This window comes from Rhinopithecus roxellana, chromosome 21 (genome assembly GCF_007565055.1).
Source record: "Rhinopithecus roxellana isolate Shanxi Qingling chromosome 21, ASM756505v1, whole genome shotgun sequence".
Taxonomy (NCBI): domain Eukaryota; kingdom Metazoa; phylum Chordata; class Mammalia; order Primates; family Cercopithecidae; genus Rhinopithecus; species Rhinopithecus roxellana.
This window is the reverse complement of record NC_044569.1, coordinates 79,946,700-79,962,974: the sequence shown is the minus strand read 5'-3', so window position 1 is coordinate 79,962,974 and position 16,275 is coordinate 79,946,700. Positions and strand designations below refer to the sequence as shown.

At 35.6% G+C, this 16,275-nt stretch overlaps 1 protein-coding gene across 1 annotated transcript in view; it reads left to right on the top strand.

The window, feature by feature from the left end:
* Positions 1–16,275, top strand: part of CCDC178 (coiled-coil domain containing 178) — a 524,781-nt gene that overhangs the window by 120,419 nt on the left and 388,087 nt on the right. The window contains exon 10 of the mRNA XM_030925827.1: positions 798–940. Coding sequence (XP_030781687.1) covers positions 798–940 — 143 coding nt within the window. The remainder of the gene's footprint in view (positions 1–797; positions 941–16,275) is intronic.

The following is a 16,275-nucleotide window of genomic DNA, read 5'->3' as shown; positions in this document are numbered from 1 at the left end:
ATTCTGTTTTAACAGTACGTTTGAAGAAAATATTCAAGAACATGCAGTATAACTATAGATTGTGCAATTTCCTTACATGGTTCTTCATCACAGTACTGTTTATGTTATGTGTCCCTCATATATATGTTGTGCATGTCACACTGTGCATAATGCTCATATAATTGACAATGAGTTAAATCATGAGTATGTGTGATATAAGGGAATACTAAGTAACAGTAATGTGATACAGCGATATGCAGAGAGAGACGGAAGAGATGGAGACAGGAGCATTAGTATGATGTTTGTTAATTAGTAAAACAGGAGATTAGTATGATGTTTGTTAATCAGTAAAAAGAGTAAAAACTGAATATTTTGAAGTATTACACTAAGATATTAGGTTGGTGCATACTTTTAATGGCAAAAACCGCAATTATTTTTGCACCAACCTAAGAATAGTGTTTTTTCTTAGTGAAGAGGAGTACAGGTGACTTTGTCATTGTTCATCTTTGTTTTCTGACTTTTTAAATAATAAAGTATTATTTAAGTAATAAAAATAATTTTTTTATGAGTGAAGACATAATGATTTCATTTTGGACATGTTAACTTGGATATTGAAATTATTTTCTTCAGTAACATTTATACATTCCCAGCATTAATGTCTGTCAGGGCTGAAATTACACTTACCAAACAATAGGTTAAATGTGGGAGAACATGTTTTTAAAGAACTTTTAATCTAAATCAATACTACACTAAGTTAAAGTTATTATTTTTAATTAACCATTAAGTGCAAATATAAGCAATAATGTTTTCATTTCTAGGTAATGGACCTACACAGAAAAGTTTGTGAAGAACTTGAAGAAGCTTTAGAAGCCTGTGAAAATGCCAGACTGAAGGCTCAGCAAATTAAAGAAGAGATGGATAAAGATATTTACCAGGATGAAGAAAGCATAGAGGCTTACAAGTAAGAATTTTTCACAAACATTAATTATAGCATTTAGAAATTAAATATTAAGTAAAAATGTAATGTATATTTCTATACAGAAAATTTTAAGAGAAAAATAAAATTTTAAATTATTCATACCTGTCTCATCACCAAGTTTATACGTAAATAAAAAGATATATATTTCATATATGTAAAATTATGTGTGTATAAATCCCTAAAGTACTATATTTCTGTGTCATCTTAAAGCTCTTCATATATATTGCCAAATTGCCTGAGGACATGTTATAACAATAAATATACCTACAATGTGTGCAAAAGTAACTATTAAAAAAAATTCAGTATGTGATATGATTAAAAACAAATTAGATATCAATAAATGAACTATATACTTAGCATGTAATATTTCAACTTGAATTTATTTGATTACTAATTAAATGAAATATTTAAATATATAGATTACTTATTTTTGGTATATTATTTATTGAGAGTTTTTTATTTTCTACATTTGTCCCTGATGTATTTATTTTCTGATATTCTTTCAGTTCCTTTTGTTGACTATAACTTCTTTATGATTCTGTGTGATATAATATTTTTATTTATTCAAATTGATCTATGATTTAGTATAAAAGAATTTATAGTCACTATGGGAGTTAGAGTCATATACATATAAGCAAAATCAATACAGTTTATATAAAATTTCACAACCTAGATAACATTCATTTCTTACGGTGTTTATATTTCCTCACATCCAATGTATATTTCAACATGTAATTTAATATTATCTATTTAGTTGATAAATAGATCTCTTTTATAACTAACCTGATAAGTTATATTTGATCAATTGGATATATTTTCTAATTTTCATCATGATTTCTTCTTTGACCCATGGTTTATTAAGAAATATGTATTTTAAAAATTTCTATGTTGAGTTCTAATTAATTTTTATTATTGCTTTCCAGTTGAATTGTATTTCCATGAGAAAAATGTATATAGTTTCAAACTATGAAAATTGTTTAGGCTTAATTAAGATGGCATTTTTTGGCATGTATTCCTTGTGTCATTGAGAATAACATTTGTTCTTTACTTGTTGAGTGTACTGTTGTTACTCTTTCATTAGATCAAGTTTACTAAGCATGGAGGTTAATCTTTATACTACAACATTAACATTATCCAGGTGTTCATTCAAAATTCAGAAAATTAGACTCAACACTGACCTATTAAATGAGAATCTACACTTTTAAAAGACTCCAAGGTGATGTTTGAGAAGCATTGCTCCGTTTATTAATTTTTTTTTTTTTACCTTTTCTGTCAAGTATTGAGGAGGGTCTATAATTGCCCACTTGTCTACATAATTATTTTTATCAGTTTTTACTTCCTATATTTTGAGTCTATATTCTCAGGTGCATGCAAATTTGAAGTTGTTATATCCTCCTGGGATACCAATTAACATCTTTTATCATTATGAATTAACCTTCTTTGACTCTTGGAATATTTTTGCTTAAACTCAATCAAGGCATTAATACAGTTGTACTAGCTTTCTTTTGATTAATATTTTCAATTAATCTCAATACTTTGAAGTTTTTATATTTTAGATATATCTATTATAAACACCATGTAGACACATTTTTTTTTCAGTTTGAAAATATTTTCAAGGGTGGACCATTCAGTGCATTCATGAATCACTAATATATTTGGATATAAACCACCACATAACTTACTCTATTTGCCACATTTGTTGTATTTTTTTCTTTTTTACTGCCTTTTTTCATGTTGATTATTATTATCATTATTTCTTGAATTTGAGTATTATAATTTTATTTCTATTCTTTTCGTAGGAAATCCTATTAATTACCACAGGCAAACTTAATGTTGTCAGACTCTAAAAAACAACTGATACTGTTATCCTGCTGGACAATAAAAGGAACTAAGAAAAATGTTACTCTAGTTATTACATTTCTTCTGAATTAAATATTTGTTACTGTTGCTGAATATTTCATTGTATAAGGATAAGTACATTATTATTGTTTTAAGTAGTCAAGGTTATTTTTTAAATTTACCCACAAAATAACTATTTTTATTTTTTCTTCATGAATGTTAGACTTTTCATCTAAGAGTACTTTCTGGCTGAAATAGATCCTTTAGCATAAGCTTTAGCAAAGTTTTCCTGATGATAAACTTTCAGAATTTTTGTTTGAAAGACATTTTCTTTTTCATAGAATTGTTGATTCTTAGTTGACCTTCATATATTAGTTATAACATTTCATAATCTATTAATTTTCATTTTTGCATTCAGAAGGAAGCTGACCATTTGACTTTCTGTTTTATGCATCTAATCTATATATTTTTTTCCTTTGGCTGTTTTGCCTGTTTTTAAGAGCATCTCTTTGTTATGAATTTTAATTAATTTTATTTTTCAAGATATTCTAGGTGTTAATTTTTATTTATTCCATTGGGATTTGTTAGTCTTTTTGTTTCTATGTATTGGATTTTTCATTCATCCTGAGCATTCTGAATCACAATTTTTTCAAACATTTCCTTGGTCCCATTTTCTATGTCTTCTTGTGCTCAAATTAAACATATATTAGATTTTCTTACTGGGTACTCCATGCTTCTTAATCATTTTCTCACATTTTCTGTTTTCAAGCCTTCTGAAGAATTTCTTCTGGCTTATTACCCATTTAAATCATTTCCTTTTGTTCTGAATTTAATGTGAAGATCATATGACTGCACCTTGGAGACCACCAACTATGAGAAATGCAACTGACCAAAGGACTCTGTCGTTAGCAGCATCTAACGTGGCTTCCAATGATTTCAGCTTCTCCTCCCTGATATTCATGTTACTGACAAAGCCACTCTCCCAGAAGATGGTATCTTTCCTTGTTTGGAGTCACAGTCCCAATACACAAAACCAAAAGTCAGCATTAAGCAGTGCAGACCATGGAATTGAGAAGTAGTAACATGACTCACAACTCAACTTCTCCACTAATGAAGGGTGAGGGGGTTAAAATATAGGATTTATTTAATGAGGAGTTTGGACATTAAAAGCAAGGAGAGGGAATATTCATGTCTTTTCCAGAAATAGGTAGTCAACTTCCCAGAACCAGAGTACTGCTTCATTTTTGTCCTCCTATGCTTTCTTCCAGTTGTGTCATGGGGACTGGCAATGGTCATTTAGCATGGAAATGAGATTATAATGAGGCCTGAGGTCCTTTTGAAGTCCTTAGGTTGGCTATCTTGGTTTAAACCTGTCTCAGCTGGTCTGGTTACAAAGGGAACTGTTTTTTATCACAGGTGTTCTGTTTCTTAAAGATAAGCAGAGTTAAGGCAGGGTAGAAATTCAGCTATGTCATGTAGGCATTACACTGGATAACAAGTTTCCCCTTTTCTTTATATTCACTCCTCATTCTTGAAGGGTGCTGAGGGGTGAAAGTCTGTCTTCTACAACTTCCTCAATCTGAAGTTGGGTGTTAATATTGTTACAGGAAAGGGGTCCCAATCCAGACCCCAAGAGAGGGTTCTTGGATCTCATGCAAGAAAGAATTCAGGGTGAGTCCACAGTGTAAAACAAAAGTAAGTTTATTAAGAGAGGTAAAGTGGTGAAAAGACAGATACTCCATAGACAGAGTAGGACGTTTCTGAAAGTAAGAGGAGGAACGTGTCCACTCTAAGTACAATGCTTGTATATATGGGAGATGTGCTCTGCTACAAGAGTTTGTGATAAAGGATTAATTTTCTTAATTACTGTATTTTGCAAGAATCGGTATTATCTTTAAGACAAAATTAGGAATGCCTTTGTTTGCCAGATATTGGGATATCTGGACACTCCCAAATCTGGGTCTGTGTAGTAAACATTATTTGTTCCCTTACCATAAACATCTAGAGGCTAGGAATGCCTAAATTTCTGAGAATGCAGCCTATCAAGGCCCAGCCTCATTTTCCTAGCCCTCAGTCAAAATGGAGTCACTCTGGTTCGAACACCTTTGACAATATGGGTCCTGTTAGAGGAGTGAATTTTTTCCCTAGCTAGTCTTAGATAGGTCTGGTTATCTCCTGGGTATAAGCCTACCTTTATTCCTACTCTGACCGTCTTCCTGTGCCATCAGTCTCTTTACATAGCAAGAATAACTTTTGCTCCAATTCCCAAAAAGTTCCTAATTTCCATCTGAGACCACCTCAGCCTGGACTTCATTGTCCATATCACTATCAGCATTTTGGTCCAACCCATTCAACATGCCTCTAGGAAGTTCCAAACTTTCCCATGTTTTCCTATCTTCTTCTGAGTCCTCCAAACTGTTCCGCTCTCTGCCTGTTAGCCAGTTGCAAAGTCATTTCCACATTTTCAGGTATGCTTATAGCAGTACCCCACTCTACTGGTACCAATTTACTGTATTAGTCCAGTTCTCGTGCTGCTATAAAGAACTGCCTGAGACTGGGTAATTTATAAAGGAAAGAGATTTATTGACTCACAGGTCCACAGAGCTGGGGAGGCCTCAGGAAACTTAACAATCATAATGGAAGGGGAAGCAAACATGTCTTTCTTCACATGGTGACAGGAAAGAGAAGTATAAGAGCTGAGTGAAGGAGGAAGCCCCTTATAAAATCATCAGATCTTATGATAACTTATTATCATGAGAATAGCGTGAAGGAAACCACCCCCATGATTAAATTACCTCCCACCTGGTCCCTCCAGGGACACGTGGGGATTATGGGAACTACAATTCAAGATGATATTTGGATGAAGACACAGCCAAATCTTATCAATTACTAAGTTTGCATGAATTTGAAGAGTATTTGAATTTAATTTATGATTATAAGCCGTTTGGTAGCATGCTAGACATAATGTATAACCTTATATATATATTAGGTTTTATATATATATATATAAAATCTCTCATATATATATATATCCTAATGTGTATACACACACACACACACACACACACACACACACACACACACAAAGATCCAATAGCTGTTACCTTGGACTTTTGGCCATGAGATAACAGTACAAACTCACCATTTTATAAAAGATAGCTGGGTTCAAACTATTTTTCGGACAAAATTGGAACCCATTCCAATGGCTAAACTGTTTTCCCCAATAGATAATCCAAGGAAGGCTGTGGACCAAAATTGGATAAAGAGGTCTTTATGGTAATTCGTTCTTTTTAAAAAAGGCTCTTTTACCTTTTATTCTTCAATTTCAAATGAATTTTTAATGTTTCCATTTCAGTTATATCATAAAGAATAAGTCTTAGGACCAATAACTTAACAGCAGATTCAAAGCAGGCAGAGAAGAAAAGAGGAAGACAGAGAAGTTTAGAAGGCTCTAGTTAATTCTATAGTTGCCAGTTAATCATTTTAGCTCTAAATTTTTCTTACTATGCAGAAAACCAATACCGGCCATTGCACCCAGGGATCCCTGGTGTCTTCTTGAAGGTCAACTGAGTGTCCTTGGCTCCCTGTCTCAGGCAGTCTCCCCTAGGTGTCTTAACCTCATAATGCAGATTTCCTCCAATCCCCCAAAAATGATCCCTTAACTTTCCAGACTGTATGTCACCTTCCTTTTAGGGGGAAGCCAAGGTGACTTTGTCTGTGGGGCTTCAGCAAGGAGGAGAAGGAGGAGGAGGAGGAGAGAGGGGAAGTATTTCTTGGAAGAGGGTAAATTTAAGCTCCTCTGTTGCAAGAAAGTTGGCATGAAAGAGGTTTTCACAGACATAAGAGAAAAATCACTAAGAGGAGTAAATAGAAACAGAGAATACACACTCATACACAAAAGACTTACTGGCAGGTCATTTCTTGATCCAGCATTCTAGAGTGTCAGCCCTTAGGTTCCTCTCTCACCTTTGCAAAGACTCTTAAGGGAGTCTCTACTCAGAATGAAACTGCTGGTCCCTTCTTCACCCTCTCAAGGACTCCAGCAGGGACCTCTACTGAGTGCAGGACCATGACCTTGTGCCAGGCATCCCTGTGCACAACCCTGATTTGGGGTGAGTGTCCTCATCATACTTAACTCTGAGCTTTCTTTCCAGTACAGCTATATAACCCTTTGCCTGCCTGCTTATGACCTCACAACAATGATATATTACCTTTTCCAAAGCTGATCCCTGGCACCCAGAGTCAGGACTAATGCCTGTCCTTTGCTGGCAAATGCGGTTGTAAACCCTTATATGCCAGTTACTGGGTCTATGAACATGTAAAAAAGCTTCCCAAATAAGGAAGTGGACTATCTAGTTCAGATGCTGGGTCACCAGTTTGATTACAGAGAAAGCTAATCCTTCAACAGATGAGATCCTTCCTTGTTTGGTTTCATTAAGCTAATACATGAAACCAAAAGTGAGTGTCAAGCAGTGCAGAACACAGAATTGATAAGGAGCAAGGCTCACAAATCAACTTTTCCACTAGTGAGGGATGAGCAGGGCAAAATATAGGGTTTCTTTAATGAAGAGGTTGAACATTAAAATCAAAAGGAGGAACGTTTATGTCTTTTCTGGAAATGGGAAATGAACTTCCCTGAACTTGAGTGCTACCTTCCTTTTTGTCCTTTTATGGTGTCTTCCAGCTGTTCTTATGAGGACTGTGAACTATCATGGTGCTGGTGAGAGGGTCATTTAGCATGAAAATGACATTATAATAAAGCTTGAGTTATTCTTGAAGTTGTTCAGTCCAGTTGACCATCTTGGTTCTAACTAGTCTCAGCTGGCCCAGTTACAAAGGGACCTTTTTATCCAGGCATCCTGTTTCTTAAGCAGAGTTAGAGAAGGGTCGAAATTCAGCTATGTCATGTAGGCATTATACTGGAGAACAGTCACACTCTTGTAAAATCCCCTCTTGAAGGTGCAGTATACTCAGTTGCTTCTAATAAACAGAATAAAGCAAAAGTAATAGAACATCGTTTTTATGATTAGGTTGCAAAAATTCGTGACTTTTACCTTGCTAGCATTCTCTTTCTTGTCATCTTGGTTACTTGCTCTGATGAATCAAGCTGCCATGTATTGAGATGCTCTATGGAGAGGCCTACAGTGTGTGGAAACAACATAAGCTTCAGTCCACCCACATTTGAGAACCAACTACCCTTGAGAATTGCTGCCAACAACCAGCAATGTGAGAGCAGAAGTATTTATAGTATGTTAGAAAACAGGTCCTTGCCAGTCATTTTAGAAGACCCAGAGCTGGAGAACCTAGGGGTTCACAGAACTGGTAAGATAATAAATATTAATGAATTTAGCAACTAAGTTTGGTTATACTTTTTATGCAGCAACGGATAACTAATGTAGGCTCCTGATGCTACACTTCAAAATCCATCACTGCTTTTTTTTTTGCCTTGGAAATACAATGCACTAATCCTAACTGATGACTGATTGTTGCAGGTATACTAAGGCAGGCATGCTTCTGGGAAAAATAGCATCCTCCACGGCCAACTTTGAGGATTCCCAGTGGCTTCTTCAAATATTCCATGAACTGCATAGGATGCTTCAAGCTTTCCTCCCTCTCTCATTGACTCTGGGGAGACTTAAATTCAAGACTTTCAGTGTGCCCTGACCACTGCTTCCTCCCAATTTCCTTTCTCACAAGTATTTCCCCTAAAAATATCCTTGAACTTGTAATGCTTTCTTGATGTCTGGTTCTCAGAAGATGCAGGCTAATACAACAATTTACCATTAAAACTATCTTCTTTTAATTTTTTTCATAGTTGTTTTTGTATTTTTTTTAAAAAAACTAGACTTTATATTTTAGAGCAGTTTTGGGCTCTCAGCAAAATTGGGTGGAAAGTTTGGAAAGCTCCCTTTTATCCCTTCTCCCCACCCCCCATACTCTCTGCATCCCATACCAGACATCCCACATCCAAGTGGTATACTTGTTACAACAGCGAACCTACCTTGACACATCATTATCACCCAAAGATCATAGTTTACAGTAGAGCTCACTCATGATGTACATTCTATAGGTTTGGAAAATGTATAAAGATATGTACACAACTATAATATTATTCAATAGTTTCAGTGCACTACTTTAAAAAAAAAATCCTTTTTTCTCTACTTATTCCTTGCTTCCTCCCATCTAACTCCTGGTTATCCCTGACCTTTTTACTGTCTTCACAGTTATGACTTTTTAAGAATGTGATATAGTTGACATCATATAGGATTTAGCCTTTTCAGATTGGCTTCTTTCACTTAGTAAAATGCATTACATTTTATCCTTGTCTTTCCATGGCTTGATAGGTTATTTCTTTTTAAACTTTAGAGATTGACATATAGAATATGTATATACTCATGGGATATGTAACGATGTTTCAATACACATAATATATAGAGTGATTAGATCAGGTTAATTGGCATATCTGTTATCACAAACATTTATTGTTTCTCATGTTGGGAACATTCCAGATCCTTCTCCTAGCCATTTGAAACTATGTATTATTGTTAACTATAGTCATTCTACATTGGTACAGAACACTAGAAATTATTCCTTCTACTTAGCTGTAATTGTGTATCCTTTGAAAAATCTCTATCACCCCTTTCTCCTACACTTCCCAGTCTTCAATATCCTCTGTTTCAATTTTTACTTCTTTGAGATCAACTATTTTTTAACTTCCACACATGAGTGAGGACAGGCAACATTGAACTTTCTGTTACTGTCTTATTTCACTAACATAATATTCACCAGTTCCATCCATGTAGCTGTGAATGACAAGATTTCATTCTTTTTATGGATGAATAGTATTGCATTGTGTATACATATCACATTTTCTTTGTTCATTCACCTGGACACCTAGGTTGATTCCATATCTTGGCTATTGTGGATAGTGTAGTGATAAACATGGGCGTGCAGATGACTTCTTCAATACTTTCCTTTGGATAAATGCCCAGTAGTGATTTGCTGGATCATATGGTAGTTCTATTTGTAGTTTTTGTGGAATTTTCATACTATTATCCATAGCAGTTGTACTAGTTTACATTCCCACCAGCAGTGTAGAAGAGCTCCTTATTTTTATTTATTTATTTATTTATTTTGCATTCTCACCAGCTTTGTTAGGCAGTTTTTGCATTGCAATAAAGAAACACCTGAGGCTCAGTAATTTATAAAGAAAATAGATTTAGTTGATTTATGGTTCTTCACACGGTACAAACATGGTAGCAACATCTGCTTTGTTTCTGGTAAGGGCCTCAGGAAGCTGACAATCATAGTGGAAGGCAAAATGGGAGACGTGGGAACAGGCCTGTCACATGGTGAGAATGGGAGCAAGAGAGAGAGGGAGGAGGTGTCACACACTTTTAAACAACCGGATCTTGTGAGAACTCACTGACTATCCCGAGGACACCACCAAGCCATTCATGAAGGATCCACTCCCATGACCAAAACACCTCCCAGCATGTCCCATCTCCAACATTGGGGATCATATTTCAACATGAGATTTGGAGGGGACAAACATTTAAACTATATCATTCCACCCTTGGTTCCTCAAATCTCATGTCCCTCTCACATGGCAAAATAAAAAAAGTCTTAACTCATTCCAGCATCAAGTCCAAAGTGTTAAGTCTCATCTGAGACTCATCTCCTTCCAACTTTGAGCCTATAAAATCAAAGCAAGTTATTTACTGCCAAGATGTGATGGTAGTATAGGCATTGAGTAAACATTACTATTCCAAAAGAGAGAAATTGGTCGAAAGAAAGAGGCAACAGGCCTCATGAAAGTCTGAAACCTAACAGGGCAGTCACTAAATCTTAAAGCTCTGAAATAATCTCCTTTTACTCCATGCCCCACATCGAGGACACGCTGGAAGGGATCGGTTTTTAAGACCTTGACAGTTCCACTCTTGTGGCTTTGCAAGGTGCAGCTATTCTCATAAGTTGGAGTTGAGTGACTGTGGGATTCCAGGTTCAGGGTGCAAGTTGTCAGTGGAGCTACCATTCTGGGGGCTGAAGGGTGGCAACTGTCTTCCCACAGCTCCACTGTACTGTGCCCCAGTGGGGATTCTCTGTGGGGTCTCCAACCCCACATTTTCCTTTGGCATTTTCCTAGTAGAGGTTGTCTGTAAGGGCCCTGCCCCTGGATCAGGCTTCTGCCTGGGCCCACAGGCTTTCTCCTACATCCTCTGAAATGCAGCTGAAAGCCTCCAACCTTCCTTCATGCTTGCATTCTGTGCACCCACAGGCTTAACACCATGGTGGAAGCCACCAAGGCTTATGGCTTGTGCCCTCCAGAGTGGCAGCCAAAACCATACCTGGGGTCCTTTGAGCCATAATTGTAGCTGGAGCAGCTGTGATGCAGGGAGCAGTGTCCCTAAGCTGAGCAGGGAAGCAGCATCCCAGGCCTGGCCCCTGAAACAATTCTTTCCTCCTAGGCCACTGGGTCTGTTATAGGAGGAGCTGCCTCTAAGATCTCTGTAATGCCTTGAAAGTCTTTTTCCCTCTGTCTTGGATATTAGCACTTTGCTCTCTTTTAGTCATACTAATTTCTCTAGCAAGTAGTGGTTCTGCAGCCTGCTTGGAATTTTTCTCTGCCACATAGCCAGGCTGCAAACTTTCCAGACTTTTATACTCTGCTTCCCTTTTAAATATAAGTTTCAACTTTAAGTCATTCCTTTGCTCCTATATATGATAATAGGTCATTAGAAGCAGCTAAGCTACATCTTGAACACTCTGCTGCTTAGAAATTTCTTCTGCCACATACTGTAAGTCATTACTGTTAAGTTCAAACTTCCACAGATCCCTAGGACATGAACACAATGCAGTCAAGCTCTTTGCTCAGGTGTAACATGGGTAATCTTTACCCCAGTTCCCAATAGCTTCCTCATTTACATCTGAAACCTCATGAGTCTAACCTTCACTGTCAACGTTTCTATCAGTATTTTGGTCACAACCATTTGACCAGTATCTTAGAAGTTCCAAACCTTCTCTTATCTTCCTGTCTTCTTCTGAGCTCTCTAAACTCCTCCAATCTCTGCCTATTACTCAGTTTCAAAGTCACTTGCACACTTTCAAGTATCTTTATAGCAAAGTCCCATTCCTCGGTACCAATTTTATGTATTAAGCAATTTTTGTATTGCTATAAAGAAATGCCCAAGACTGGGTAATTTATAAATAAATGAGGCTTAATTGGTTCACAGTTCTGCAGGCTATACAAGCATGGCAGCAACATTTGCTTAGCTTTGAGGGCCTCAGGAAGGTTACAATCATGGAGGAAAGTGAAGTGACAGCAGGCATGTCACATGGCAAGAGTGGGAGTGAGAGAGAGAGGGAGGAAGTGCCACACAGTTTTAAACAACCAGTTCTTGTGAGAACTCACTCACTATCATGAGGACAGCACCAATCTATTCATGAGAGATCTATTCCCATGACTGAAACAGCTCCCATCATGCCCCACCTTAGACATTGGGGATTGCTGCTCGGCATGAGATTTAGAGAGGACAACTAACTATCCAACCTATATCAACAGCATTTGTTATTTTTTGTCTTTTGATAATATCCATCCTAATTTGGCTGATATGATACCTCATTGTTGTTTGCATTTCCCTAATGATTAGTGGTATCAAGCATTTCTGAGAAATATCTATTCAGGTTATTTGCCCACTTTTTTTTTTCCTATTGAGATGTTTGAAGTCCTGGTATATTCTTGATATTAATCTGCAGTTTGATTAATAGATTGCAAATATTTTCTCTCATTGTGTACATTGTACTTGCACACTGTTGCTTGTTTCCTTTGCTGTGCAGAAGCTTTTTAGTTTGATATTATCACATTTGTTTATTTATGCTTTTGTTGCCTGTAATTTTGAGGTCTTATTAATAAAACTTTTTCCAGGACAATGTGTTGAACCATTTCCTATGATGTTTGTGAGTGTGTGTGTGTGAGTGTGTGTGTGTGTTTATACTAGTTTTAAAGTTTTAGTTCTTACATTTAGGTCTTTCATCCATGTTGACTTGATTTGTGTAGAGGGTAAGAGATGGGGTCTGTTTTTATTATTCTGTATATGGACATCAAGTTTTTCAGAACCATTTTTTGAAGAGACTGTAATTTCCCCAAAGTATGTTCTTTCTGTCTTTGTCAAAAATCCGTTGGTTGTAGATATGTAGATTAATATCTGGGTTTTCTATGTTGTTTAGTTGGTCTGTGTATCCATTTTTATTGCCAGCACCAAGCCGTTTGGATATAACAGCTTTGTGGTCAGGTAGTGTGGTATCTCCAGCTTTGTTCTTTTGCTCAAAATTGCTTTGGCTATTTGGGGTTTTTGTGGTTCCACAAAATTTTTAACTTTCTTTTTATTTCTATGAATAATGTCATTGGTATTCTGATAAGAATTGCATTTAAACTGTAGGTTGTTTTTGGTAGTATGGTTATTTTGACAATATTCTTTCAATCTGTGAGCTAGGGTATCTCCATTTTTGTAGCCTCTTCAATTTCTTTCATTAGTGTTTTGTGGTTTTTCTTGTAGAGGTCTTTCACCTTGTTGGTTACATATGTTCCTAGTTATTTTATTTTTTTTTAGGTATTGTAAATGAGATTACCTTTTTAGTTTATTTTTTGGTTATATCTTTATTAGTGTATAGAAACACTACTGAGTTTTGTGTGTTGATGTTGAATCCTGCAACCTTATTGAATTCATTTATCAGTTCTAAGAGTTTTTTTGGTAGAGTCTTCAGGTTTTTCTATATCCAAGATTATGTTTTCTACAAAGATAGACAGTTAGACTTCCTTTTTTCCAAAATACATGCTGCCCTGTATTTCTTTCTCTTGGCTAATTGCTCTGGCTAGGACTTCCAGTATTACGTTGAATTAGAGTGCTGAGACTGGACATCCTTGTCTTGTTCTAGTTCTTATATAAAAAACTTTCAGCTTTTTCCCTCTTCAGTATGATATTAGCTGTGGTTTTGTCATATATGGCCCCTGTATTATGCTGAGGTACCTTTTCCTACACCTAATTTATTAAGAATATTTTTTATTATGAAGAAATATTTAATTTTATCAAATACTTTACTTGCCTTTACTGAGATGATCATATAGCATTTGTCCTTTATTGCACTGAGGTAATGTATCACATTTATTGATTCATACCTGTTGAATCATTCTTGACTTTCTGGGATAAATCCCACCTGATTATGGTGTGTTATCATTTTGATATATTGTTGGAATCAGTTTCCTGGCATTTTGTCGGAGATGTTTCTATCTGTGTTCATCAGAGATACTGGTTTATAGTGGTTTTTTGTTGTTGTGTCCCTGTCTAGTTTTGGTATCAAGGTTACACTGGTCTTGTGGAATGAGTTAGGGAGAGTTCCTTTCATTTCAATTTTTTGGAATAGTTTTAGAAGAACTGAAGTTATTTCTTCTTTAAAGGTTCAATAGAATTCAGTGGTAAAGCCATCTGGTACTGGATTTTTTTGGGGGAAGACTTTTTGTAACTGAGTCAATCTTATTACTTGTTATTGATCTGTTTAGGCTTTCTATTTCTTCTTGGTTCAATCTTAATAGGTTGTATGTATCTACAAATTTATCAGTTTCCTCTAGGTTTTTTATTTTATTGGCATGTAAATTGCTTACAGTAATCTCTAATTATACTTTTATTTTCTGTGGTACCCATTGTGATAACTCCTTTTTCATTTGTGATTTGGTTTTTGAGTCTTCCCTTTTTTTCTTTGTTAATCTAGCTAATGGTTTGTCCATTTGTTTATCTTTTAAAAAGCTAACTTTTTGTTCTGTGAATCTTTTGTATTTTTTAGTCTCGATTTTATTTATTTCTGCTTTTGATCTTTCTTTCTTTCTTTCTACTTATTGTAATTTTGGTTTGTTCTTGTTTTTCTAGGTCCTTGCAGTGCATCAGCAGGTTATTTTAAATCTCTCTAGTTTTTGCTGTAGTCATTTACTGCTATAGACTTGCCTCTTAATACTTCTTTTTATGTGTCTGATAGAATTGGTATATTGAGTTTCTATTTTCATTATTTCAACTTATTCTTTAACTGTATTTTTAATTTTTGTCTTCATTCACTGGTCTTTCAGGAACATGTCATTTAATTTCAATGTATTTGTAGAATTTATTTGTTTATTTATTTATTTATATTTTGAGATGGAGTCTTGCTCTGTCACCCAGGCTGCAGTGCAGTGGCACAATCTTGGTTCACTACAACCTCTGCCTCCTGGGTTCAAGTGATTCTCCTGTTTCAGCCTCCTGAGTAGCTGGGATTACAGGTGCATGGAACCACTCTTGGCTATTTTGTATTTTTAGCAGAGACAGAATTTCACCATGAGCCAGGCTGGTCTCAAACTCCTGACCTCTGGTGATCCACCTGCCTTGGCCTTTCAAAGTGCTAGGATTACAGGCATGAGCCACCATGCCCAGCCTGAAATATGATTCTTTATTAGACTGATACCTCGTAGGTTTTCAAGTGAACCACTAGAGTTCACTTTCCCATATTTGAGTATGTGGGATTTTTTATGTGTCCTATCTCAGTCTTGATAAGTATGCAGGTCTGTTTCATCTAATATTTCGCTTTTTAAATCTTTATTCATAAATAATTATAAACTCTTAGGAGTTTAGACACAGAGTCTTGTGTACCCTTCTTCCAGCTTCTTCCAATGGGAGTATCTTGTATTGTATATACTGTACTTGTCAGTATTAAAACCAGGCAATTGAGATAAGCCTAATCATTTCATGATTTTTTACATATTTTCATGTATGTATGTATGTGTGTGTTTATTGTTATTTGCCATTTTATCTCGTATAGATTCAGTAACTACCACTACAATCAGAATACAGACTAGTTTCATTTCCTGTGCTACTGTTTTTATTCATACCCACCGTCCTTTCTCTGTCTTCTGACAACCACTATTATTTTCTCTATCTCTAGTCTTGCCATTTTAAGAGTGCTATATAAATGAAACCCTATAATATTTAACTTTTGATTTGGGCTTTTTTTTATTAGGCATAATGCATTTGAGATCAGTCTGGGTTGTTGAAAGTACTAAGAGTTCATTCCTTTTTTATTACTGAATGAAATTCCATTGTATGGATGTACCACAGCTTGAAACCATCTGCCCTTTGAGGGACATTTAGTTTGTTCCCAGTTATTTGCTACTTTGAATAAAGTTGCCATGGATATCAATGTAGAAGCTTTTGTGTGAACATAAGTTTTTCATTTCTCTTGGATAAATATCAAAATGTGATTTTTGGGATGTATGTTAAGTGAAAATAATTTTCTAAAAAACTGCCAAACTGGTCTTCCAGAATGGCTGTACCACTTTATCTGAATGCCAGCAGTGTATGAGAGATCCAGTTTCTCTACAAGAGAACACTAATTTTTTTAAAAAATATTAAACCTAGACTAGTAAGTTTGTAGTGATATATCATTATGATTTGCATTTC